At 46.9% G+C, this 24,912-nt stretch overlaps 1 protein-coding gene across 2 annotated transcripts; it reads right to left on the bottom strand.

Annotated features, from left to right (window-relative positions):
• Window positions 1–388: 388 nt before the first annotated feature.
• ST6GALNAC1 (ST6 N-acetylgalactosaminide alpha-2,6-sialyltransferase 1) lies at window positions 389–24,912 on the bottom strand. Of its 2 annotated transcripts, XM_040530104.1 has the most exons (11): window positions 22,758–24,912; window positions 21,854–22,039; window positions 19,925–20,020; window positions 9,400–10,162; window positions 5,388–5,556; window positions 5,020–5,191; window positions 4,670–4,808; window positions 3,987–4,090; window positions 3,335–3,424; window positions 1,992–2,091; window positions 389–1,586 (listed from the first exon to the last, which is right to left on the bottom strand). In XM_040530104.1, exons 4-11 carry the CDS (start codon window positions 10,129–10,131, stop codon window positions 1,416–1,418), a joined length of 1,677 nt encoding a protein of 558 aa, XP_040386038.1. In that variant the 5' UTR covers window positions 10,132–10,162; window positions 19,925–20,020; window positions 21,854–22,039; window positions 22,758–24,912; the 3' UTR covers window positions 389–1,415. The 2 variants fall into 2 exon arrangements, with proteins under 2 accessions (XP_040386038.1, XP_040386037.1); XM_040530103.1 differs by lacking the exons at window positions 19,925–20,020; window positions 21,854–22,039; window positions 22,758–24,912 and adding an exon at window positions 13,318–13,690.

Here is a 24,912-nt window from a genome sequence, read left to right as displayed (position 1 = left end):
AGAGGTGCTGAGCCTGTCGGGACACTTCAAGTGGCTTTTCTCCTGTGTGGTGTCATGGGGGAAATATCCAGCCCCCATGCTCTCGTCTCCAGCACCCGATATACCCAGAGAGCAGCTGCTGGGACAAGGACAAGCTCTCCGGGTGCTTACCCATGTTCTCAGGGAGGCATTTGGCCAGCTCTCATCCCCCCTCCTGCAGCAGCGGGGTGTGCAAGCAGAGAGTGCTCAGCTGTGTCCACACAAGTGGCACAGCACCCACAGACGAAGGTGTTTTTGTTACCACTCAGCCTCTTCCTCTCCCTCCCTTTCCCGGCTTCATTACCCGTTATCTCAGCCTTTAAACAACTGCTTCAGATGCCCACTAAATAATCACATGGCATAGGGTTGGCCAAAGTAGTGCCATTTATTTTGCTTACAAAACCACATTCAGAAGGCCAGTACTCTGAAGCCTTGCTGGCTGCGACAATGCCTCTCCCAGCACGATGCGGGCAGGCACTCCAGCCAGCAGCAACAGCAGAGCATCCATCCCCGGAGCTGCAGAGCTCTTACCTCCCCTGGCAGGAGGCAGGCACAGTGCTCCTGGCAGACCTAGGAGCCGCGTGTGCCAAAGCCAGGCACTGGCTTGGCACACTGGGACCGTTAAACAGGATCTGCAGCCAGGGGAGCCCCACAGCAGGAGGCACGACTTCTGGCATCCTGCTGCACTGCGGGGATTGTTTGCCTTCCCCTGTGCTGCTGCTGAGCGGGGCCCAGGGCAGCAACTGGACCCCAGATGTCACAGTGCTCCTTTGGAGGTGTCACAGCGAAGCCACACTGGGGCACAGAAGTGAATCTCATCCTCTCTCAAATAAGCCACCTGGAAGCCAAGTGTCCAGTCCATCCCTTATCTCTACAGCGAGTGGAGTGACAGCAGCACCTCCAGGACAAAAGTCAGCCTCCTGAAACAAGCTCTGTGTGTCCACCTCCATCCACTGCAGAGGGAGCCTCCTTAGACAAGGCACCCGGCTCCAAAAGGGGCACCACTATAGCAGTGAGAACCCAACCAGACCAAAACCGGCCCCAGCCTGAGGACCATCTCCCTGTAGAGGGAAAGCCTGGATGCTACTTGGATTCATCCTGGATTCCTCCCTCCTGACACCAGAGCACCTGCAACCACCCACAGCAGCGGCAGCCTGGTCAGTTGGGACTTCTTTGGTGGCATTTTTTTGCTGCTGTTCTCCTGGTCTGTAGAATTTGCACATTTTTTTGAAGTGTTGTGAGAGAATAAAGGTACCGAAGGAGGGAAATATCTTTGTGGGGATGAAACTGTGCCTGGAAGTCCAGAGCTAACCCTGGCTCTGGCAGTCTTCTTACTCATCTAGAGGTCTTCTTGAGGTGGTGTTGAGATTTCCCAGGCAATGGCCCTTGCCACACAATCATGATCTCTGGTAGAGCTTAATGATATTCTCATCATGAAGCTTTTTCCACACCTGCTTCTCCAGGTTGAAGTCATGATTAATGTAGAAGACCAGACGTTTCCACTCCTTGTCGTAGTAATGATCCGAGTACTTCTCGTGACCTTCCGTGATGTAGCCATAGGCACTCACCTGGGAAAGATGGAGGGCTCAGTGGGGAGAGATACCAAAAACAGAGGGAGCTAAATGAAATCCTACACAGCTCCCAAACAGGGCGGGAGCTGGGGACAGGGCTGCAAGTCAGGGCTGCCTCCCAGTGGCCCTGCATGGGCATCCAAGATGGACCAGACTGTGAAAAGAGGCTCCAGAGAGCCTGATCTCCTCTCAAATGACTCCCTGGGAAGCATGACAGCCCTCAGGCCCTGTGAACTATACCAGGGTTGTTTCTCTTGTCCTTAATTTGTTCTCTCCCAGCTGAGCAGAAGCCATACACCCCGCAGGCAGATGGCAGTCAGGGTTGGGGCCAGCCATGCTCCGCCCTGTTATCCTGTTCCTGCTTCCAGACTGGGCTGTGTGCAAGAATCACCATGCCCTTACCTGGTCACAGAGGTGGAGGGCAGTCAGCAGCAGGAATGCTCCCGTTGTGGGTCTGTACAGCCGCCAGTAATGTTTTTGCAGACTTTTAGATTTTAAAAACCTGCAGCAGAAGAGAAGAAAGCATGGAGCGGTTGCTGGATGTGCTGGTTCAAGCTGGGAATGGCTTGTCCTCCTTGGCTCGTGTGGCATTTTCCCTCCTTGCAGCAGCCTGTGGCCATGCTGAGCATTTCAGATAAGCCAGGACTGTGCTCACGTGTGGGTAGTGCTGTAAAGCACAAGGCCAGCCCAGAATGATCCCATCCCTCCGCTGAAATATGCAAACCTGCACCGAGCCCTGCTCTGCACCTTATGGAAAGGGTAGGTCATGAGGCAGTGGGGTAACGAGGGGGAGGATTAATGGCTCTAGTACACTGAAGTCGCTCTGTCCTTTGTCCTTCAGTGCAGGAGTGGCTTTGGAGTTCCCCAGTATATCCTCCTCCCCAACCACAGTTAGGAGTGAAACGTCATATAGGAAAGGTGCAGAAGGAGGGTCACAAAACCCACTATGAGCTGCTGTGTTTTGTGCCAGCAGTTGTTAGGAAGGTAGGAGTCAGAAAAAAAAAATAGCATTTGAGCCCTCTGAACCTTGGAAAGGACCCAAGTCAGAAGGGGGACAGCAGGACAAGCAGCGGAGTGCAAGCCATCTGGCACTGCGTGTGCTATCTATCGAGAAGGCGTAACACAGTGCTCAAGGAGACCGAAGGGAAAACACAATCAAAGCACAGCACAACGGGAGCTCGTCTTCCTACACCTCCTGGCCACGAGGCCCACAGCTGGCAGATCTTACAGTGACCGTGTCCAGCACACTTGTGAAAAGGACTGGAAACACGAAGCGCAGCCAGGCCAGGTGAATGGGATCCTGAAAAAGAGCCTGTTATTGTGCCTGAGGGCACAGCCAATCCCTTGGGTTAAGACAGGATCTCAGGAGAGGAGGACTGTTATAGAGCCTTCCTCCAAGCTGCTGAGCAATGGGGAACATGAAAGGTTGGTCCTGAACTACATCAATTACTCTGTCACTTCAGCAATGCTCTGCCCACACCTAACATTGACACTTGCCCAGGACCTCTTTTGGATGCAGAAAGCCAAATGGTCGGACAGCTCTTGCTTCTCCAGCTTATAGATGAGATGTTTGTGGATCTACCCACAACTACCATGCCCCTGCAATTCCACAGAGCACTTGGCACACTGCTGAAGCTCCCCCCCAGTCTGCTGGTGTGGTTAAACTGCAGTTACAAGAGTAGGCTGGGAAGAGAGAACCCAGAGAGAGCTGGTGCTGGCCACAAAGCACATAGTCCCCAGCTCACCTGTTTTTCATGTATCTGAGGAAGTCTGGGTGAACTACGAGGTATTTGTCCAACGTGAAATCCTCATCGAATCTATCCCGGGGCCTTTGCCTAGAGACAGGAATATGGAGATTCATGACAAGCTTCTGTATTTCATCATGGCTGAAAAGCATCAGCCCTGATGCATTTGGTGATGAGAGAAGAATCACAAACACTGTTAGGTTATTCTGCAACATTTCTTAGATGGCAAAGCCTCCTCAACCTGTGTTGCAGGGGAAGAGATCCAGGAGGAGAAGCAACAACAGGAAACAAATATCTAAAACATGCATGCGTATAGACAAGACTTGGTGAAATCAGGCCTCCATCCATGAGTGGGACCATGTACAGACACCAAATCAGGCAACAGCATGCGTTGCATCCACAGAGCTTTCTCTGAACTCAGGCCACACATCTCTAAACCCAGCTATTTCTAAGGAGATGTATTGGTTACAGCAGTGCTCATAGGTGGGGAGGAAATAAGACGTTTCTCCAGATAAATCCGAAAGAGGAGGGAGGGTTTAACCCAGCTTGACCCTGGCCTGCATCTCAGCAGGACTGAGCACTGTGGAGAGGAAGATGGTATGGCAGAGAGCTCCACGCTGAAGGGTGTAGAGGTGGGGCCAGTTTGATTTACCCGTAGTGGTTCAGGAATCCTTTCCTGATGTCCTTGTTCAGCAGAAGAGCCTTCAGCCACTCATAGTCTCTAGCTCCCTCCAGAAAGTGAATGTACCTGATATGCTAAGAAAAAAAGTGAGCATTAATGAACAGCACAGGAAAGAGACACCCTTTAACACCAAAAAGCAAGCAGGCACCTAGGCTCACTAAGTTTTTCAGGCACACATCTGTGATCTTTTAATTATCCCACAGAAGCAGAATGGAGAGGACATTTGAGGTACAGCTACTTCAACATGCCAAAGGTTCGTGAGGGAGGTCAAACGCTGGAACAGGCTCCGTAACGAGGTGGTTGATGACCTATGCCTGTCAATGTTCAATAAGTATTTGGATATTGCCCTTAATAACGTTCACTTTTGTTAGCCCTGAAGCGGTCAGGCAGTGGGACTTGATCTTTGTAGGTCCCTTCCAAGTGAACAATTCTCATCTATTCTAAAGGGCTGGGGTAGGACTAAAACAACTTGCCACTGTGAAGATTTACTCTCAAGCCAAGCTGATGCAGGTTCCCTCACTCCTTGCTAAGGGTAATGCTAAAGGATTAGCTCAGCCCCTTTGCTCGCCATGCATAGAAAACCAGAACTGAAGGCCACAGACTAACAGCATCCTGTCAAAGCTGTGCAAGCAAACAGCATGGACCGGACTTACTTTTCCCCATGGAATCTTGCTGAACCCTTTGTTTCCCAAGATCTGGAGAGAGGACACGAGGGAGTAGGCTGTGAATCCATAAAAGGAGGTTTTTGTTCCCACATCTTTTTCGTAACCTTTGATTACAGCCCCACTCACCCTGGCCAAGGAAATCAAACAGAGGAGCAGAGTTAGCAGATGACCATGGAAAACCTTAGCATCCATGTATATAACACGAAAAGAGAAAAACCTTTTTGATTTTTCATCTTTTCCTGCCACCACTCATTTTGGCACTTCAGAGTCAGTGCAATTACCTGCTAGCCAGAACAGGCTGTGTATCTTATAAGGGAGCAGCGATCAGATTGCCTTACCGGAACACGTAGTCATGGGAGTCGATCTCCTGGCCCATTCCGGAGTTATTCAGTATTCCTCCATTCCCCACAACAGCACAGCTAATGCACGTTGACACGTTTCTGCTGCTGTTGGCCAGGAGCAGCTGCTGGTGGGGATGTGGGGGCAGCAACGACATGACCTCTTTCACCACTGTGAAGCAAGCATGGTGAAGAGTTAGCATCAAGAGCCTCGGAGATGGACCCAGGGAAACCACCACAGTTTCCCTGATAAGATCCACCCAGCCTGATGCCTTTGACAGGGAGATCCTGCCAGCCACCAGCTATTTGGCATACAGTTCCTGTGGGAAGTTTGGTGATCCCATCCTGACGTGCCCTTAGGGACTCACGTGAGTAATTGAGCTCCATGAAGCCATAGGGAGGTGCAAAGTGCTCCAGGCGGTCCCACTCGCTGTTGTTGAAGTATCTTTTGTCGGTGAAGAGCATGATGTTAGGCAGAAAAAGATCTCGCAGCCAGTCGGACTTGGCAGCCTTGGCCTTCACTGATTCGGAGCAGGTCTTGAAAAACAAGAAGAAATAATAAGGGCTGATTAGCAGCGAGCTGATAAACCTGTCTGAGTGCCAGCGCATGTGTCTCTGTGTGTGAGAGTACTGGAAAGAACCAGAGAAGCTCCAGTGGTTCATAATCCATCCCCCCCAATGTCCCCATCACTGTGAACATGATTAACAATTTCAGCATTAGATCAACAATTAGCTGATGGAAAATCACCGACAGGTAAGACAGAATTACTGCAGGTCTCTGGGACTTTCCCCTACAGAACAACAGGCCTGCAATGCTCACATGTTTTTAACAGCTTTGGACCTCTCTACCTGATGCAAAAAAACACCTGTAATGGGTCTAACCTGAATACACCAGATAAGGCCAGCAGCGCACCTCACGAGGCCCTGGCCCCAGGCAACACACGAATCCACGCTCACTGACAAACATGGGGGATCAGGTCACCATTATCACTCCCTCGACAGATAAGAAAAAGCATGCAAACAACTTGCTCAACGTCATAAAGCAATCACAGGGCAGCACACAGCCGATAAGGGAATCCAAGTCAGTTTATTCTCTTAACAAGAGCAGGCTCAGTGCAGCTGGCAAGTGTTAGCCTGCGTGTGCAGATGGAGAGCTCAAGTCCACTGCTGTGGATTTTCCACAGAGTCAGTTTGGGCTTTTTCTTAGACACCTTCACCAAATACTTACTACCGAAAGATAAAAGAAGGCCTAGTGGAAGTGTGCGTCCACCTCAAACCCCAGCAATGACCAGACATTGCCAAAGCCCTGCGGTGTGCTCCACAGCTGAGCTGGGCTCCGTGCTGCAGGTGACGGTGACATTCTGCCTGTCGCAGCAGCAGTGCAATGAGAAGAACACTGTGGAGGGTTTCATGTTGGCATCGTTTCGTTTGCAGCATGTTTCACGTCCAGAGACGGGGATGTTCCCTGCTGGCTCAAGCTGTACTTCTTAAGTACTAGCTGTACTTACTAAGTACTGTCCAAGGCCTGCTCCTCCCTGTGCCTCCACAACTAGGCTGGAGGAATAGCTAACACCAGAGGAACTAGGGGAAGGCTGACTGCCCAGGAAACGAAGCAAGTTGGAGTACTTCCAGTCACTCCCTCTCTCCCAGAATTAGCGATCAGGTTTGGGAGCAAGACTCTGTGTGTGATGCCTAGATCCAAATCCTCACTAAAGACCCTCCTGCATGTATTTCCTCCTCTTTCCATCATCATGGAAGGGTTTTTCACACTCCATCAGCCGTTCTGCACACCCAGATGGCCTGCAGCCCCGGTTACAGCAGAAAACGCTCTCAGCTTCCCGCTGTAAGCTGTCGTCTCACGTTTCTCTGCCAGCTCCTGCTCTGCACTTCTGCGATGGGCGCACGTGCTCTGCAGCTCACTGGGGAGGACGGGAGCATCTGGGAGCCAGCAGCATGAACCCGGTGACCTAACCTCGCTGCGTGCAGTGCAGTAATGCTGGGCAGGAGGGGTCAGGGATTGTCTGATTGTCTGTACACACTCAGCCTCCTATTTCACCCACTCCCATTTGTATTTTGGGTGACTCAAGCCCAGGAGAGACCAGGAACAAAGATGCACATCCTGCTCTGCAGACTTGATCGTCTGCCAGCCCCTTCTGCTGTGTCTCAGCAAGGCTGGGCCAGAATGAGAGCTCAAGGGTTTAACAGCCAAGCCTTGCATTTAACAGAATCACGGATCTTTGGGTAACAGAAGGGCCAGCCGCTCCTCTCAAGTGGTTCAGTGCGCACCCTGTCAGCAAAAGAATGGCACTCGCTGCCGAGAGGGGCAAATGAAAGATGCCACAAGGGAGAGAGAGCTCAAAAAAAAACCACACCAAAACAGCAATGCTCATCCCAGGACCTTTCATCAGCCCAGCTCAGCTACCTCTGCTCTCTGTACGCCTCCCAGGGCATCCTGGGCACTCTGAGGTTGGGGAACAGGATAACTTTTTCAGGAGCAGCCCCTGCTCCACTGGGAGAGGTCTGAGCAGAACAGCATGGTGCCTGCAGCCCTGGCAAAATCCTGAAGCAACACCTGCATTCACCCTTAATGCCAGCAACATGGTGTATGGCAATGGTAGAAGACTGCAGCATTAAGACCTCAAAAAGGCAACTGGCTCGTCTAAGAGCACTGAGCTAGAATTCCCGTGTTCTGCTCACCTGCCTACACCCTCCCTCCTCCCTGAGCACACGAGCAGTAAAGGCCACTTCCACCAAGGCACAAACACCATCCCCACTCTAGAGATGTCCAGCTGCCTGCCCAGCAGCAGGGGTGCCAAGGAAAACTGCTGAGTAAGCTTTATCACGAGCTACCAGCATAAAATGGGGAACAGAGATAGTATTACGCACCTCAACCTGCTCCTGCCTGCTTGCCAAGGACTTTGATACAGTTCATGACTTCATTCCCGATTTAAGGAATTTTGAAATGCTCAAATTTAATTTAAAATTAGTTCCTTACACCTATAGCTTCAAAAAGGAGCTCAGGAAGGAGCTATAAGAAAGGTCAAAAATATGGTCAGAATACGAGTTCAGTGTAGAACTGAAAAGAAAAACACTCGCTTTCAGATTCCATGGCTTTTGAGACAGCCTGGTGGTTGGCACTAGACTTACCATTTCAGAAGATGATATCTATAACATGACCTACATGGGCAATCAGAGGTAGACACAAGAATTAACCAACAGAACAAGACTCCCAACAAACAAGATCTATTTGAAAACTTAGAAGCTGTAGCTGTGCAAGCGCTACTGCTTTGTCAGGTACAACTGTAACATTTGAGATTTCCATCTTTACCAACATATTTTTCTTGTGCTGACCAGGCCTACAGTTGTTCCTATTTAACAAACAAAAAATAAAGCAAGAGCTGTTTAATGACAGATCTCTTATGATTTGTTCTGCTGTGATGATGGTTCCACGCACAGCAAGAAAATCCTGAACAGCAACTGGCACCATCTGAGTTAGAGGAGCTCCAAATGGGTAAAGAATCTGCCTGCTCTACATACAGGGCGGAAAAGGTGAATCCCCAGCACCTGGTAAAGACTCCCATCTTCCTTAAAATAAACAAGAAAAGTAAAAAAAAAGTTATTTTTTAACCATCGGTACTCCAATGGGGCATACCCACACAGAGTTTAATTTTTACCAGTACAAATAAAAAACATTAAAAACGGAAACAGTCTCCACCCTACTGCCTCCAGAGCAGGCAGGCAAATGCTTATCACGCATCATCTAATGCTTTTTCTTTGACCTTATTTTGACTCTACACAAGCAACTAAGAAAGCCTCCATTCCTGTGAGACCCTCCTCACCATCCCTCTTTACAGCACAGCACGAGCACGTCAGGTTCCCCACTGCTGCCCAAACTTTTTTGACTTGCTTTGATAAATACGTACTTGGGTAAGCAGGTGCACAGAGGCGTTCCTGCTCCTGTTCCTCCCCATGACCCTGTGGGGTTTTTTTTGTTTTGTTTTGTTTTTTTGGTGTGTGGTTTTTTTTTAGCTGGGCTGCATAAAACAGAGATGAAGGCAAACATGGGGATTGTAAAGCTAAGTCTTTGGAAGAACGCAGACGTTCAGTTTCCCAAGAGACCAGGTGATGGACGGATGGGGTGCCTGTATTAGGACCGTGATTTAGTGCGAGGCACTGACCATCTGCCCACAGGCGTAACAACACCGGGTGCAATGGCACCTAGGGGGCATGCTACACATGAGCTGCACTGTGTGCCTGCGCAATAGAGCAAGGCACCTAAGAGCAGGATCACCTTGTAGCACACCTAGAAGGAGAGACATTTCCCAGATAAGGCAGATAAGGAGGTCAACAGGGACAAACACACACGGCCATCACGCTTACCGCTGGTGGAGGTGAGCTGTCCAGCAGGTACTCATCCTCGAAATCCCACTGTGGCTCAGACTTGAAGTCAGCAGCCCTCAGTCTCTTCTTTTCTGTCACTGCAGCAGCCTGAGTCACTGGTCTTATGGTTTTCACTGACACAGAAGGCTCTTTTGGCATTGTTTTGTCTTCGGTTGTGTTGTCTTCATGAGCTACCTTCACCCCAGAGGATGGTTTCACTGTTGTCTTCTCTTTGGCTCCCTCTACCCTGGGAAGTGATTTCGGTGTTGTCTTTTCATTTACCCCTTCCTTTACCCCTGGAGTTTGTCTCACCACTGTTTTCTCCTTGTTTTCCTCCACCTTAGGGGCTGGTTTCACGGTCGTCATCTCCTTGGCTTCCTCCACCTTCGGAAGCGGTTTCACTGTTGGCTTTTCCTTGGCTTCCTCTGCCCCTGGAGCCAGTCTCACTGCTGTTTTCTCCTTGTTTCCCTCCACCCTTGTGGCTGTTTCCACTGTTGTACTCTTGATTCCCTCCACCTCAGAGGGTTGTTTCACAGTCACCTTCCCCTTGGCTTCCTCCGCCCCGAGAAGTGGTCTCGTTGTTTTCTTCTGCTCCTCTTCTTCCCAACTTGGTGTCCTCTCAGCTGTACCTTGTTCAAGCCTTGTAGTGTTTCTCTCCAAACCCACCTCTGAAATTCCGCTATTACTGGAATAGTCTGAACCTTGTTGCTCCTGGGTGTCCACTTGTAGCATAGCTGGGGCACGTTGGAAAATACTGAACTGCCTGAATGTAAGCAAAGGAAAAGCAGACACATCACACACACTTAGCACTTAGCAGATTCCAGCACATTTCTTTTGCTCTTGACTTTGCACTTCAGAGCAAACCTGCAACTGAGTTTCTGCAGGGAAGTAACACAACACGTTCTTCTCTGCAGGATGCTGCCTGAGTTCAATTTCATTTACATATTTGCCACACCAAAGTGTTATTCAAATTCCTGTACCATTCTGTCCTGAACTCTGTTCATCTCCACACAAAGCATGCTAATCTAGGAGACTACATACTCCTCTTTGGCATTTAGCTCATGAATTATCCTCCACATTGGCAGCAACTGCAAACCAGCAGAGAATAGCAGTGGGCAGGACACCCCGGCAATGTCCGCAGGGCACTGCCGAATTGTGTTTCTGAGATGCTGAGCTCGCGACATGGGACACATCGTGGAGACAGCCACCTGGTGCTCTACCTTCTTTGCCAGCAGAGCCACGTGCTGCAGCATCAGAGTACGAAGATCTGAGGGGATTCAGAAAGGGAAGTCTGATAAAAAGTGAAATTCATTCCTTTACCATATGTCACTTCTTTTACACAGCTTGCACTTACAAGATTGGAAATTACAGCCATAAAATAGTCCTATTGTTACCATTTTCTTTATAATCTTGCTTTTGTTAAACTTCGTGTAGTCGGTGATTGCCCAGCCCTCTAATTTGTTAAGACTTCTCTGCAAGGCCTCTCCACCCTCAAGGGAGTCAACAGCTCCTAATTTAGTATCACCTGCAAACTTACTTACTATGCATTCCAGTCCTGCATCCAGACCATTTATAAGAACATTGGAGAGGACCAGACCCAAAACAGAGCCCGAGGGAACCCCAGTAGTGACTGGCCACCAGCCTGCTGTAACCCCATTGATACAGCTGCCAACAGCAGAAGAGCCACCTGCAACAAGAAGATTGAGCCAAAACCCAGAAAAATAACCCAGGCAAAAAGCAGTGGGATTTTGTCCCAAACATTCCTTCTTATCTACACATGGTTGAAGGGTGGAACAGGAAAAAGGAAATTGAAAAAATGCTGCAGCTGATCTCATACGTATGGCAAAGCTTCTCAGGATGAAGCAGCGGAGTTGTGGCGGGCTGATTTCACACTACGTTTGCCCTTTGCATGACGCACTTGTTTGCATGACGCAGTTGTTACATGACACTGTGGGCTGCTTCCAAGGTGATAAATGGGAAAAAAAAAAGCAACTCTAGAGAAAGCAGGCTGGAGAGAGCAGCTTGCTGCTGAAGCTTCAGAGCAGTGTGCCATTCATTCAAGTGGTTAGGAAATTACCAGCCTAGGGAGACTTTTAAAAATCAGTTTTTATCAGATACTTGGAACTTTCCAACACCATTTCTATTGGAAAGACATTCTGGTAAACGGCTTATCAGCTCTTCCTCTACCTCCTCTCTTTTAGCCAGTTTCAGCCAAGTACACACTATCATAGTGCTTCATGTTTAAATGTGCCACTGCATGCTACCTAATAAAAGGGAAGATTTTATTTATACTCTATGTAAAGAGAAGTTCATTAAGGTAGTACTGGCAATTCTTAAATCCCTGGATGATTTTCTGTTGTAATTTTAAGAAGATGCTTAAAATTTTAAAATTAAAAGGCAGAGGACAATGAAATGGGACAGCGTGACAAACCATTCACCCCACACGTGTTGTCTCATGGGGAAGAGATTCCATTCTAGCTTTATTACACTTCAAATTCAAATACTAAGCCAAACAGAGAGAAAAATGCAAAAATGCGGGCCCTTCATATCCAAAACCTTGCTTCCTGCAGTCAAACCCATGTGGCTTGTGCCTACACAGGACCTTGCTCTCCCAACCAACACTTTAAATCCGGACAACTGGTCAACCCAGCCCACCAAATTACAGGCTCTAGAATCCAGCTGGCAAACAGCTGTAGGAGCATGATGATATTTACTGTCATTTTCCTTTCCAATTTACAGAGTCCAGGAACAAATAGAAAATAAAACCATTACAATGATGCTTGCTGTATTTTACGTTGCACATAAAGGTACAGAAATTGAACAGATAACCACATAACTACGCATGTCTTGTATTTCATCTAAAATTTCAAAAATATGGATGTTTTCAGTACCTGGAACAGGTACAGGTATAGCAGGACAAAATGGTTTAAAGAAGCTGGGCATGGAGACGCAGTTCTTGTCCCACCTCTGCCACTGATGGGCTCTTGTGACCAAAGACAACTCACTTCACATATCTACACCTCCACTTTCTCTCCTTCTCCCCATGTCCCTTGTGCAGACTCTGATCCCTCCAAATTGGTACCTGTCCTCAGAGAATGGTGTTATAACTCATTTGTGCTGAACTAGCCTGTGTTCTCAGCCTCACCCCTCCTGCCTGCCACCCCAGAATTGGTCCTGAGAAGTCGAGGGGAAAAAGCAACCCACCTAAGATGAGCTCACTGGGGAGCTGGGACCACCCGGGGGTGGTGGGGAGGCTGGGGAGCAGTGCTTCCTATACACAGCACAGGGCACCAACATGAGAACGAGCCGTGTTTGTAGTAGGAAAGGCTCAGTTATCTGCTGTTTTCATGCAAGAACTAGCTTCTGGACAACAATACCAGGGACATACTACTGTGGTCTACACTGCAATTCCCTCCACACCAATTCTAGTAGGATTCACTTAATCATTTATAAAAAAAATAATATTTATATTTATCATGTCTGCATGACATGAGTGTCCCAATACACTGCATATTTGTATTAGATGAAGAATTAAATGCAGAACTCACTTTAAACATAAAGGTATCCCAGCAAATCAATCCCAGTAATGCAATCTGGACTAGTACTGAATGAGGTCCTTACAGGAGCCACCAGGTAAAAGCAAATACGGTGCAGTGCCAAACTATGAAAACAGACTCAGTAAAACAAAAGCTGCTTTCTTAAACAGCAATGCAAGGAAACACTAGAAGCTGGTGATCCAACAGAAGAAAGTTTCTGACTGCGAGCTTCTAGCAGCGTGCTCTGATTGTATACAACGTGGTTTACTAAAGCAAAGCGGGCACCTAACTCACATCGGAAGTGCAACTTCCAGGGTAAAAGGAGAGAGGAATGAAAGAGCATATCCAGACAGTGTGTATTGCAAAGAAGCTGGGCTCTTACCTGAAAATGCTTTTCTCCAAGCCAAACAAGGAGCTTAAATTAGTAACGGTGAGGAAAAGTAACATTAAGCCAAGAAGCCCAATGAAGGCTCTGGGAGCTATCAGAAGCTTTCTGATGAAAAAAACCATGGTGAGATGCCTGGGAGAGACAAGAGGCTCTGCTGCTGCTGCCCAGAGGTGCTTGCTAGGCAGCGCTTTCCACAGGTATGTGGAAGGAGTGGGCTGGTCTTCTCTCTGGGTTTCCCTATGAGGACATGCACACCCTCCCTCCCGACATTCCCGGACACTTTGCACACAGATCCAACTTCTCAGACCAGACATCCACCTTGCATTGCTCCCGACTATCACCCTAAACTTACTGCAACACGGAGCAGGGAACAAAACACCTTTTACTGGAGCCAAGGGAGGTTTCCTCTATTTTCCTCAGTGAGGTTAGTCTGGTGTGAGAAGGAAACCCTTCACCTCGAGTCTGGGGATTAAAGTGGGAACATTTGTGTGAATTAGGAGAGTACCACACTTTGCAGACAAAGAAACTAGCTTTCAGACCACCACCTGCCCAAGGGCACAGGAAGATTTTCAGCATAGCCATAAACAGATCTCTGCTCTTTTCTTCTTGCTGAAACTGCTTGTAGCTCCAATCTGAAGCCAATCCCTGCCCCAAAAAGCTGATGGCTAGATACACATCTGTTTTACCTTGTGACTGCTTTGCTACAAAGTCGGAGTTGGACTCCTTGCAAATCCACTAGAGAGGAGGAATTTGTGTTTGAAGACAGCTTAGTACTCAGCGCTTTGCAGGGCTGGGCGCAGTCAGACAGTCTCCTCCCTCTCCAACAAAACTGACCTGCCTTTGAGGCAACTGGAAAAACTGCAATCCGGCATTTCAGTTGTTTGAAAAGAATCAACTGCATGACAAACTTGTTGCACGGGCTTGCCTGAGGCTCAGATTCCCAAGCTGTCTCAGGAACAAGCCACTTGAGCTCTGAGCTGCTTGTACAGGTAGCAGTAACTTGTGCTCTCCAGCTGCTCTTCTTTTGAAGCTCTCAGTCAAGTCTCCTCCAGTACTATGGCTAGGACTGGGCTATTACTTCTGGCTTTTGAGCTCTCAACCCATCACTTCACAATGATCACTGACTGGCGAGAAAATGACAGCACTGAAACAGGACACGGATGAATTTGGGTCTGTGGCTTGTTGGAGAATTCAGAATTGGATCCCCCCTCGTGACCCCCACAGTACAGCTACCTGAAATTCAGTTGATTTCAAGGAAGCATTTAATATATCTGAATTTTTATCCCATGAAACATTTCATGTTTCTCATGCGTGAATTTTTATCATGGACAGACAACTGCCTTCTACACTACTGTCTTTACTAGGACCCTGATCATTTGGGAACTAACCAGTACAACCAGGCTTTGCTCATCAATACTGTCAGGTCAAACAAAGCTTCACTGATGCCACGTGCATGTAAAGCCCTCCAAGGGTAATGAATCCCTGCTGCAACCTTGGGGGTTCACACCCCACTTGGAGTAGAGCAAACAGGACATTCAGATCTAGGATGTGTTGCTCCTCATTGACATGTAGCACCTGACAATCTTCATGTCTCGACCTCTCTTCTTCATGAAAATCAGCAGTTTGCCTAGAGATTGACTTCTGGCAGTCCAAAATACATCTCCCCACTAGCAGAGGGAAAGATGAGCACAGATGAACAACAGAAATGTAGTTTTACATACTACAGCAAACGGCTATTTTTACCCATGGGGAGCAGTTAAATATTAACCCTAACAGTTGAAATGGAAAAGGTTATATGGCCTCTTACTACAGAAGTTGGTTTGTACAGCTCTTATCAATAATTAAGCTCAGATTGAGATTTTGTTGCCAACATCACAGTTCTTAAAAGCTAACATTCACACTGTTACTGAACACACAGAGAGATGAAGATACATGGAGAGCTTTAAGTTACAAGGAAGCCAATCAGATTTCACACCCACCTTGTACCCATCCGCCCATCAAAGTAAAGAAAAGCTGCAAGGATTCCCTGTACAAGGATGCATCAGCAGATGCATTTCTCTACTGCCCATAATTGCAGATAAATTAATGTCTCTGGACTTAAGTGCAAAACATCAGTTATCAGAGGGCCTAGGAGAGAAAAGTTAAACAGCAAGCAAGGTGCTAAAAGTCCTTGAAGAAACATGGGGGAGGTTGTTAGTCCAGGCTATAACCCGTCTTCCATCTACAGCGAAACATTTCATCCTTCCCAAAGTGATCTTAAGGTCAAAGGAGATCTGCTGAATAATTAGAGGCATTGAGAAGGGAATCAGCCATGGTATTGTCCTGCTCCTGGACAGCCCTCAGGAGCTCCAGGCAATTCTGGAGAGATGGGCTACAGATCTGCGTGTGCAGCAGGCAAGCAGCAACTCAGTGCTCAGAAGATCCCTTCCAGTGACAAATACCAGTCCTGACATGCACCGTGTATAGCAGTGGCTTCATTTTAGCCTTCCTTTTTCAAGTCCTAGGCATTTTCAGGCATACCGCTTGGAAGAAGCTGCTTGTGTGTGACTATAAGGCTTTTATTGTTAGCAGGATCCCAAAGGGAAATTCTGGAGGCAGCCAACGTTTCCCTTCCAGCCCTTCCATGTAACATTACTGCGAAACCAAGAACCACAAGGGAGAGCAAGATTCCTATAACCAGAAAAAAAAAAAAAAAAAAAAAAAAGACAGCTTTCTTTGCTTTTAAGGAACTGTGCTGGCAATTGGCAAACATGTCTGTAGTACTCTGTGTTCAACAAAGACTGTGCTTGGGGGAATATCCAAATCTCTGGCAGGCAGAGTGGCCGAAACCAGGCTTGCTAAGCAAAACATACAGCTTTCACCTTCTTGTATTGATGTGAGAAAAAAAAAAAACACGCCCTCAGAGACTACCGCCTTGGACTTCCATGGAACATTATTTCATCATCTTTCCACCCCCACGACTGGATTCAGCCTGTCATAGCTCAGCCAGGCTGGCAAGCTTAAACACAAGGTCAGATTAGTTGATGGGGCTGTGCACGAACTCTCATCCAAGATTAGGGATGACCTTAGTGAAAGCACAGGCCAAGAACAGAGCTGCTCCATTAGATCTCTGTAAGAAGTATGACTCCCGAGAAACACTGGCCTCACAGCCCATAAAAACTGCTCTCCGTTGACCTCCACAGCCAGGGAGATAATTAACAAGACTGCACCTGACACAGCAGCTGGCAACACCTGAAGAGCCATAGGCCAGATATCAGCTTCCTTCTGCAAATGAGAGGTTGTGTGCGCTTCTCTGCAGCCCTACTGGCAATCCCAAGAGATGCTGCTACTCTTATAGTGCCGAGACTCCCAGGTCTGGTACAACTGCTCCGTGTTCAGCGTGTCCAGCTACCAACATTGGTGCCTACAGCAGAAGTTCTTCTGTTCTTTAGCACTGAAAATAAGACTTTTTTCTAGGAAACTCTATCCGGGACCATCAAGTGAAGATGGTTCTCTTAGCGCTTTTCCATCTATAGCATGCCATTTAATTCCAGATCCACTTAAATACATCCTTAGTTACACCCTGGACAGATAAAAAGCAGATTTGCCTGTTTTGTTGTGTTTTTTAAACAAACTATCTCAATTAGATTTTAAGCTGTGTGTGTTGTGGCTGCCAGCTAGAGTCTGAGCTACGCCAACAATCTGAGTGCAAGTTTTTGAGGGCTGTGTATCAAATCTTGTTGACTTTCCTCTGCCCTGTGCACTTACCATCCAAATGCCTCCGGGAAGTCAACATCCTTTTGTCTGTCCCATCCCAACAGGAAGCCTAGCATGTCACCAGAGAGTTGACAGACAGAGACACAACTGACACCACGTCACAGCTGATTTGTGGGTTTTGTTTTTTCTTTTGTTTGTTTTTCCTTCACAACCTATTTGATGGAAAGTTAAAAAATATTCTGTTCCTTCCGGGGAATCTCTGAGAAACCTGTTCCCTCAGCAGCAGGACAGTATTATAGACAGGTGAGCATCAAATTTATTAAACTTATGGTTAGCTGGCCCCCTTACCAGAAAAACAGCCTTTTTAATTCCTGCCTCTCACAGCTGCCAGGAACAGGAACATTCCAGAATTCTCTGTTGCTCTGGAGAGGGAAACATAAGGACCACAAAACCTACATCCCTCTCCACACCCCTGATAAGACATGCAGGCACACCTCTCAGCATTTCACACCTGGCTGCAAAAATCAGGATCTGCACAGCTGTGAATTCATAGAATGGGTTGGGTTGGAAGTGACCTTAAAACTCATCTAATTCCAGCCCCCGGCCATGGGCAGGGACACCTCCCACCAGACCAGGTTGCTCCAGGCCCCATCCAACCTGGTCTTAAACACCTCCAGGGATGGGGCAGCCACAGCTCCTCTGGGCAGCCTTTGCCAGTGCCTCACCGCCCTCTGAGTAAAGAATTTCTTCCTTATACCTAATCTAAACCTACCCTCTTTACTTCCGTGTCCTTCTTGTGGTGGGGGCCCCAGAGTTGAACGCAGGGCTCCAGATGGGGTCCCATGAGAGCAGAGCAGAGGGGCACAGTCCCCCCCCTCGCCCTGCTGCCACACTGCGTTTGATGCAGCCCAGGGTACAGCTGGCTTTCTGGACTGCAGGCACACATTGCCAGCTCATGTTGAGCTTCTCATCAACCAACACCCCCAGGTCCTTCTCCTCAGGGCTGCTCTCAATCCATTCTCTGCCCAGCCTGTGTTTGTGCTTGGGATTGCCCCAGCCCAGATGCAGGACCTTCCACATGGTCTTCTTGAACCTCGTGAAGTTCGCACAGGCCCACCTCTCAAGCCTGTCAAAGTCCCTCTGAATTACAGAATCACAGCTGTGCAGGTCTACTGCTTCTGAAGCCAGAAGTCAAATAATTCTTGGGAAAGGCCTTTCCCATACTCTTCCCACTGACTCACCATCAAAAACCATCACTCTTGACCTCTGGCAGGACAACTGTGCTGCTTTTCACTCCAAAGGATGCTAAGTACTACAGGAATGTACCATGTAAGCCTGCTTCCTGAGTGGTGTAAATCATCATGTCCCTGCCTTACAGCTGGAAAACTGTGGCCTCACAGTGCCTTCCCCTGTGTCCCTGACAAATACATCAGAAAAGTGCCTTCACGCTGTTAGCTGCAGGAGTAGCAAGGACATGGGGTCCCGTGAAAAGTTAGATGGGTTTCCTGCTGGAAATCACGTGCTTTTCTTCCCTTCTCTCTTTCATACATTGTCTTCTATTCAACAGTTCTTCTCCTGTTCTATTTAGAAACCTAGAGATCCTGTGCTACTTTTCTCCATGTTACTCCCATTAACTTGGCAAAGGCTTTTGCCAGCCAGGGAGAGAAGGTGACTCTTTGCCACCCCAGCTGCACATCAGCTATAAATATACTGAGAAAATCACAGGCAAAGAAGTTGCTGGGCAGGAGAGCAGCACGCTGCTACTTTAGTGGAAATGTGAGATCCTTGTGCTCAGGAATGGCATACCATTCTCTCCCAATTCCCTGGAAGTTACTTAGGATCTTTTCAGTTGGGGTTTGCCTCGCAGGCATTAGATCTCAAGGAAGGTTTGCACAGTCTCAGCCAGGGCCAAGATCATCATCCAGTCAGTTTCTAAGAATGCTGTGTGATGACATTATACATCTCTTCCCATAAACTGCATTTCCTAAAGACACGTGCTCCTCCAGTGAAAACCATGGCACAGAGAAATCAAGCAGGACATACGCTGGGTCTGTTTATCCCTAGTTCTGCGGCTTGCACCTTGAACCTTGTTTCCCCATTCTTAGTTATCAAATGAGAATGATCGAGACTCTAACAGAAACAGTCTAAGCTGTGTTGTTAACACAACAAGGATGATGCCAAATACTGGTGGCCTTCAGCCCTTGTGCCAATCCCCACTAGCCTGTACTTGGAGCTCTCCCTTCCCTGTAGCAGGCATTTTGCTCTGAGACACTGCATGCCTGTTCTTTGTAGAGCAAGTTACTCACACCACACAACCCCAGCAACGAAGGCTGGAAGAGACATCTCATGCAGTCCCTAGGCATCACATTGATATCTGAACCACACCCACGGGTCCAAGGAGATATGAGCTGCAGTTTGTTTATTGTTCATTGCTAGTGTTTTCCCTCCCTCTCCCTAATCAATCCACAACACTGCATCACACTCCAGTGTGTAAACTGTAAAGAAAACCTCTATCCAGTTTTTTATGATACCAATCTTGTTCCACTCAACCTTTCAGCTTGGTTAATGTCAGAGTTCATGTTTACCCCTTGATTTTCTAACCATAAGTAAACAGCAGCCCGATTTACTTAAAATAAATTAATATTTGGTAAGTCAATGCACAAAACAATCAAGAGCAGACACTGAGAATCCGTTGTCCCAGTGGCTGTCCTTGATCTCAGAGGTGTTTTCCAACCCAAATTACTCTATGAAAATAAGGACTTTAGAATATAACTCTTCTGGTTGTTTATCAGCTTGTGCTGTTCTGTGGAGCAGTATGGGAAAGCAGCCTGAGAATCCAATAGCATATAACAAGAGTTGGGTTTATAACGTTTATGTAATTTGTCCTAATGCACTTGTGTATTACCTTACTGTGTTTCCTTCAGTTGGTACTAAAACACAGGCTTTACAGCAGGAGTACGACCAGCCATGCTCCAGCACCACGTTTCCAGACAGAAGTTCCCTGAAATAAGCAGAAAGGAGACAGAGCAGTAAAAGGCAGTTAAACACATGAGAATTTGACCAGGACGATGCCAACAGTCCTGCTTTTGCCCAGAGCTACATGGATTTCTTTTCGGTTTTAGCTTCATCTAGACACTGGTGGCTCTACCACAACATGCTGAGAACCCTGATGGCTGAAGCCACAATGCTCTAGATTTGAGAGCTGTCTCAAATCTGAAGTGGGCTTTTTGTTTTGCCACTGCCAAAATATTTCACTTGTTGTTCAGCAGGTCTACCTATGAAAATCATTTGGATGACGACAAGTGTCCCACAGATACATTAGAATAACTACACTGTTTCCTGGATGGAACTTTGATAAATACAATTTGATTTCAGAATCAGAAAAATGTACATTGTCTTTTGGTCTAATTGCTCTCTCTCTTTAAAGATAAATAGTCATATAAAAGATAATAGCCAGCATTTTATTTGTGTTTTTTTTTATATGGTTTGCTATCTAATCTGTTCAGGAAATAAAAGTACTTCCTGTCACGTCATATGGTTAGCCTTTGGTTTGTTATCCTGCAAAACAATTTATTGCCTAGGGACTTCTTATTAATTGCAATAGTTTTTCTACAAGATCATCTCCTTCAGTTGTTTATTGTTCCCTGTTGAACACTGTATTCAGTGAATACAAAAATCAACAAAAATGGTATCTTAAGGCTGCCTGATCTTGTGTCAGGGACTCTGGGTTAGATACACTCAGTCACAGACACCCATTCTACCTGCCTGCTTTGCAAACTGCACCTGGAATGCCAAAATCAAGACAGGCTCAGTAGTCACCAACATTACCGGGGTTTTCCTGAAGGGCAAACCGAGTCACACTCATACCTGCAAACTCTCAGCCACCAACTATATAAAGCTGGCTTGAGTCAGAGTCCACATGATGAAGTTCTGTTTCAACACCCCAACTGGCAGGTGGAACTGATGCACAGAGAAGAGAGCAGAACTGGCAAATAACATACCCTTCTTACCCCATCCCTTCCTAAGTGCACTGAAACAGGACTTTACAAACCAGGCTTGTCAATACTGTCAGCTAAGTGACCTGAGGAGCACACTGTCAGTCTCCCAGCCACACCTTTCTCTAAATTAACCATCCAAAGGCCTGGAGGATCACTCACGGATATTTTCTGATTCTTACAAAGAATGAAACAGACTCAAAAAACGAAAAAGACTCAAAAGAACGAAACAGACTCAAGGACACGAGAGAGGCAACAAACGCAGAGCAACCTGCCATCTGTTCGATTCGTTTAGAGAGGGAAGGGAGGTTTGAACCAGTTGGTCTTGGATCACACCTCTGCTATCCCACCACATGCTGATGCCCTAGGTGGAGGGGACAGAACCTGACCACTGCCATCATCACTTGCTCTGTCCCCTTAGGACAACATGATGGATCAGTCTCAGGCTCCCAGATCCTAACTCCACTCCCCCACAGACATGGAAACGGTCACTTGTTCTCAGTTGGGGGCGGTCAGGGGGTGGATATGGCTGCAAAGGGCAAGGTAAAGCCCACCATTTTGTGATAAAATTAGCAACAGGGATCTGCCCCATCTCTTGTTGCAGAAAGGCGAACAGAGACATCAACACCATCTCCATGGGCTTTTCAGTATAAATATTATCCAACTGTCACACACAATGTTGATCACCCCCGAGTACAGAATATCCACGAGCAAACAAGGATGACAGTTCACCCTTTGTTAAGAACCCATTTGCCACAAAGGGCTAAAGGAGGAGCTGGCAAAAAGAACGACTGGTACCAGAAAGCAGGTGACACTCCTGCTGCCCCACAGGAACCCACCTGGATCGGCTGCGTGTCTCAGAGCAGGGAGCCGCTCACCGACACCACAGTCAGCAGGATTTCACAGCATCCGACTGTGCTTCATCCCAAGCAGAACATTTCAGCGGTGGGTGCTTCCCTGGAGGCATTTCCTCACGGTGAAAGAGCAGGTCCAAGAGCCAACGACACCAGGTTTTCTTTTTATGCCTGTATCACACGGAAATTCCTGTTGAAATTACTTATATTCTCAGTTGCATTAACATCAGGTTTCTTCCCCTAGTTTTGCCCTCTGATGTGTATGTTATTTGTGAGACCAGCTACAGGAGAAAGCTTGGGACTGAAATCCCCTGCAGGCTTCAGGGCAGCACAAAGGGCTGCTGGATCTTCCAGTTGCTTGAATGAGGTATTATAACCAAAAATATACCAATATATATACTAATATATATACACCAAAATACCAATAACTATGCAACCAAATAGCCAAACGGAAATCCTTCCACCTCCACTGTGCCGACAGAAGTTTTTAGAAAACAGAGGTGCGCAGGAAAGCGTGCAATTTCCTCAGGACATTTTAGGGAACTGTCTCATCACCCCAGTCCCAGCATTGCTAATTTAACAGTGAGATTGGAGGGCTGTTGAAACTGGCAGGGCCTACACAAGAGAGGGGAGAGAAAGACTAAGGCCCAATACCCGTGGGTTCATGGGCAGCCTGAAAATAGCTGAAAGAAAATCTCCCCATAGAAACAAGTTTTCAGAATATCACTTCCCCTATTTCAGGGTGACTGGGATTCATATGCCCTAGTATTTGCCCTCTTCACACAGCTCTATCCTGCCACAAGGACAGCAGATATGAGACAGGAATCCTTTATTGCAAGACAAAAAAAACCACAGTCCATATAGGAGGAATTGGCAACACCTAGCCTACAATTTTCATGCAGCGCTGCCTGAAACAGAAGTCTTCTTGCTTATGCCAAAAGTCAAACTTCTCTGTTGATTTAAGTAGATTTCGGTGCGTGGGTGTGAAAACTTCAGCATAATCTACAGAGAAAAGCTGGGCTCTCTATTTTCTCCATCCAGCTTCCACAGGTTTTCTATTATTAATACACAGGGTAACACCCCAAGCAACTCATCCATATCGCAGTGGAAAGACAAACAGAACAAAGATCATGGAAGAGGAACGGACAACAGTTTTCCAGGCTGATGATACGCTGAGGAGACGATTTAACAAAAAGCCAAAACAAAGTTCAGAGACCAACAGGTTCGTCTGATTCTCCCTCCCAGCCACTCTGTCCTCACGTAAACCACATCTCAGAAGTATCCAGAGGCAGTAACTCCTCCATCTTGTAAAAGACAGCTCCGATTTTTAGGACAAATGTCAGATCTTGGGACAAGCCGAGGCAGTCAGTCATTCCACCTCCCTGCAAATCCCTGGGCAGCTCTATTTTGTCTGTCCAGTCACATTTTCAGTAAGTGCTTTTTTCCTTCCAAACGTCACAGTAGTGTCCATTAGCTGCTGGGCTGCAACACTGCACCTGTAGTATGAAAAATCTGGATTTTCAAATGGTCCTTGCTGCCATGAAAGGGCACTAGACACAAACGGAATGGCAGCTAAAGGGAATTCAGGGTGACAGGAGGAATTAGAAGATTCTGTACAAGCCTTCTGTTGAACTAACACCAAGTCCAAGCAGCTTACAGTAAGATGAGAAATGGAGGGATGAATCTGATGTTGTTATTTACCTTAAGTCGGGACCTGCTTCACGTATGACCCACTAACATCAGAATAAGATACCATCTCTTCTGATGTCCTTCATTTATAGGGGCTATTCTCTAGACCCTGGTTAGTCACACCTGGGCATGCATCTCACCAAATCAGCTCCCAGTTAGCTCAGGCATGACTTCTGCAGGAGTACGGGCACTAACAAACACAATGCTCTGTACTAAATCAGCATGATCACACACTGGTTTTCAACCTGTATTCCACAGAACGGTCTTCAGAAACATCTCCTGCCAGCAGGCTTCTTGCTACCACAATTCCAAAAGTATCTGGAAACTGGAGAAAGCTGATAGCCAGTCCTATGATGCTGGAAGGCACTGAAAATTAATTAGTATCGTTTTTAGGAAGACTTACTGAACTGAAGCAGCCATCCCCCCTTCCTACAGACGAAGCACTTGCATCACTTCTTTTCCCACCCTCCCATTTCCTTAAAACCAGCACCTTGAGTAATTCCTACTTCCATCAATTATCAGTAGCAGAATTCCAACAACTGAGTCACATCAATAGAGGTTGCACAATAATCTCTCACTACATGGGCTACTATTCTTCGCTTCCTTTCTGATAAAGGGCTGTAACTGTCAACAAGGTAGACAAATTACAGAGAAGGAATGATTCAAAAAGTCTTCTTCGTAAGGATCACATTTACTTCTTTAAGGGAGTTAAAAAGAAAAAAAAAAGTCAAGAATATTAGAAAAATGTAATATACGTTGCAAATACCTATTTCAGATCTTATCTGATGCTATGGCAGGCAAACAATTCAAACATGTCTTGCCCTCAGGAAAGGGCTGTGTTTGAGGAATGCATCTTCTCTTCCCCCACAATGAGGTAAAACCACAAACTCTGACGACAAACTTTTACTCCGATGACTTAGCTAACTTACTGCACTTGAGCGAGCCAACAAATTTTGTTTCATCCTGAAGATGAAACAAAATATAACCTTTGGGGACTGGAGAACTGAGGAAAGTTTTAAATATATATATATATATATATATATATATATTAAAATCTGGTTCTGATTAGGAAGAATTACTCAGACTTGAAAGAGGCTGGGTGGAAACCAGTGAAAATATGAGTTTTCCCATATTTAGTAATTAGCTAACTTTAGCCAGTCCCAGGAATGCTAAATAATAGGCAGATCACAAAATAGCAATTTTCTGATGAATCCTGTTAAGGAGGAAAAGATTGTGCACATCCTTCTTCCTAATTCTTGCTGAAGCAAAACACTACTCGAGGTCTCAGTTGGAGCTGTGCAGGACCTTTCTGCTGTTTGTATAAAACAACAGCACCATCCAGCGGATAAACAGTA

Source organism: Cygnus olor, chromosome 18, assembly GCF_009769625.2.
Source record: "Cygnus olor isolate bCygOlo1 chromosome 18, bCygOlo1.pri.v2, whole genome shotgun sequence".
NCBI classification, from domain to species: Eukaryota; Metazoa; Chordata; class Aves; order Anseriformes; family Anatidae; genus Cygnus; species Cygnus olor.
This window is presented reverse-complemented; position numbering and strand designations above follow the sequence as displayed.

What these genes read in the sequence shown, in the direction of transcription:
- ST6GALNAC1 (XM_040530103.1), bottom strand. Translation starts at nt 13,637, where the DNA reads ATGTCTGGTCTGAGAAGTTGGATCTGTGTGCAAAGTGTCCGGGAATGT. An exon ending in GGATTCCTGAACCACTACGG is followed by an intron (nt 3,425 to 3,986) that starts GTAAATCAAACT and finishes TCCTGTCTCTAG; the next exon opens with GCAAAGGCCCCGGGATAGAT. An exon ending in CCCTCCACCTCTGTGACCAG is followed by an intron (nt 1,587 to 1,991) that starts GTAAGGGCATGG and finishes CATCTTTCCCAG; the next exon opens with GTGAGTGCCTATGGCTACAT.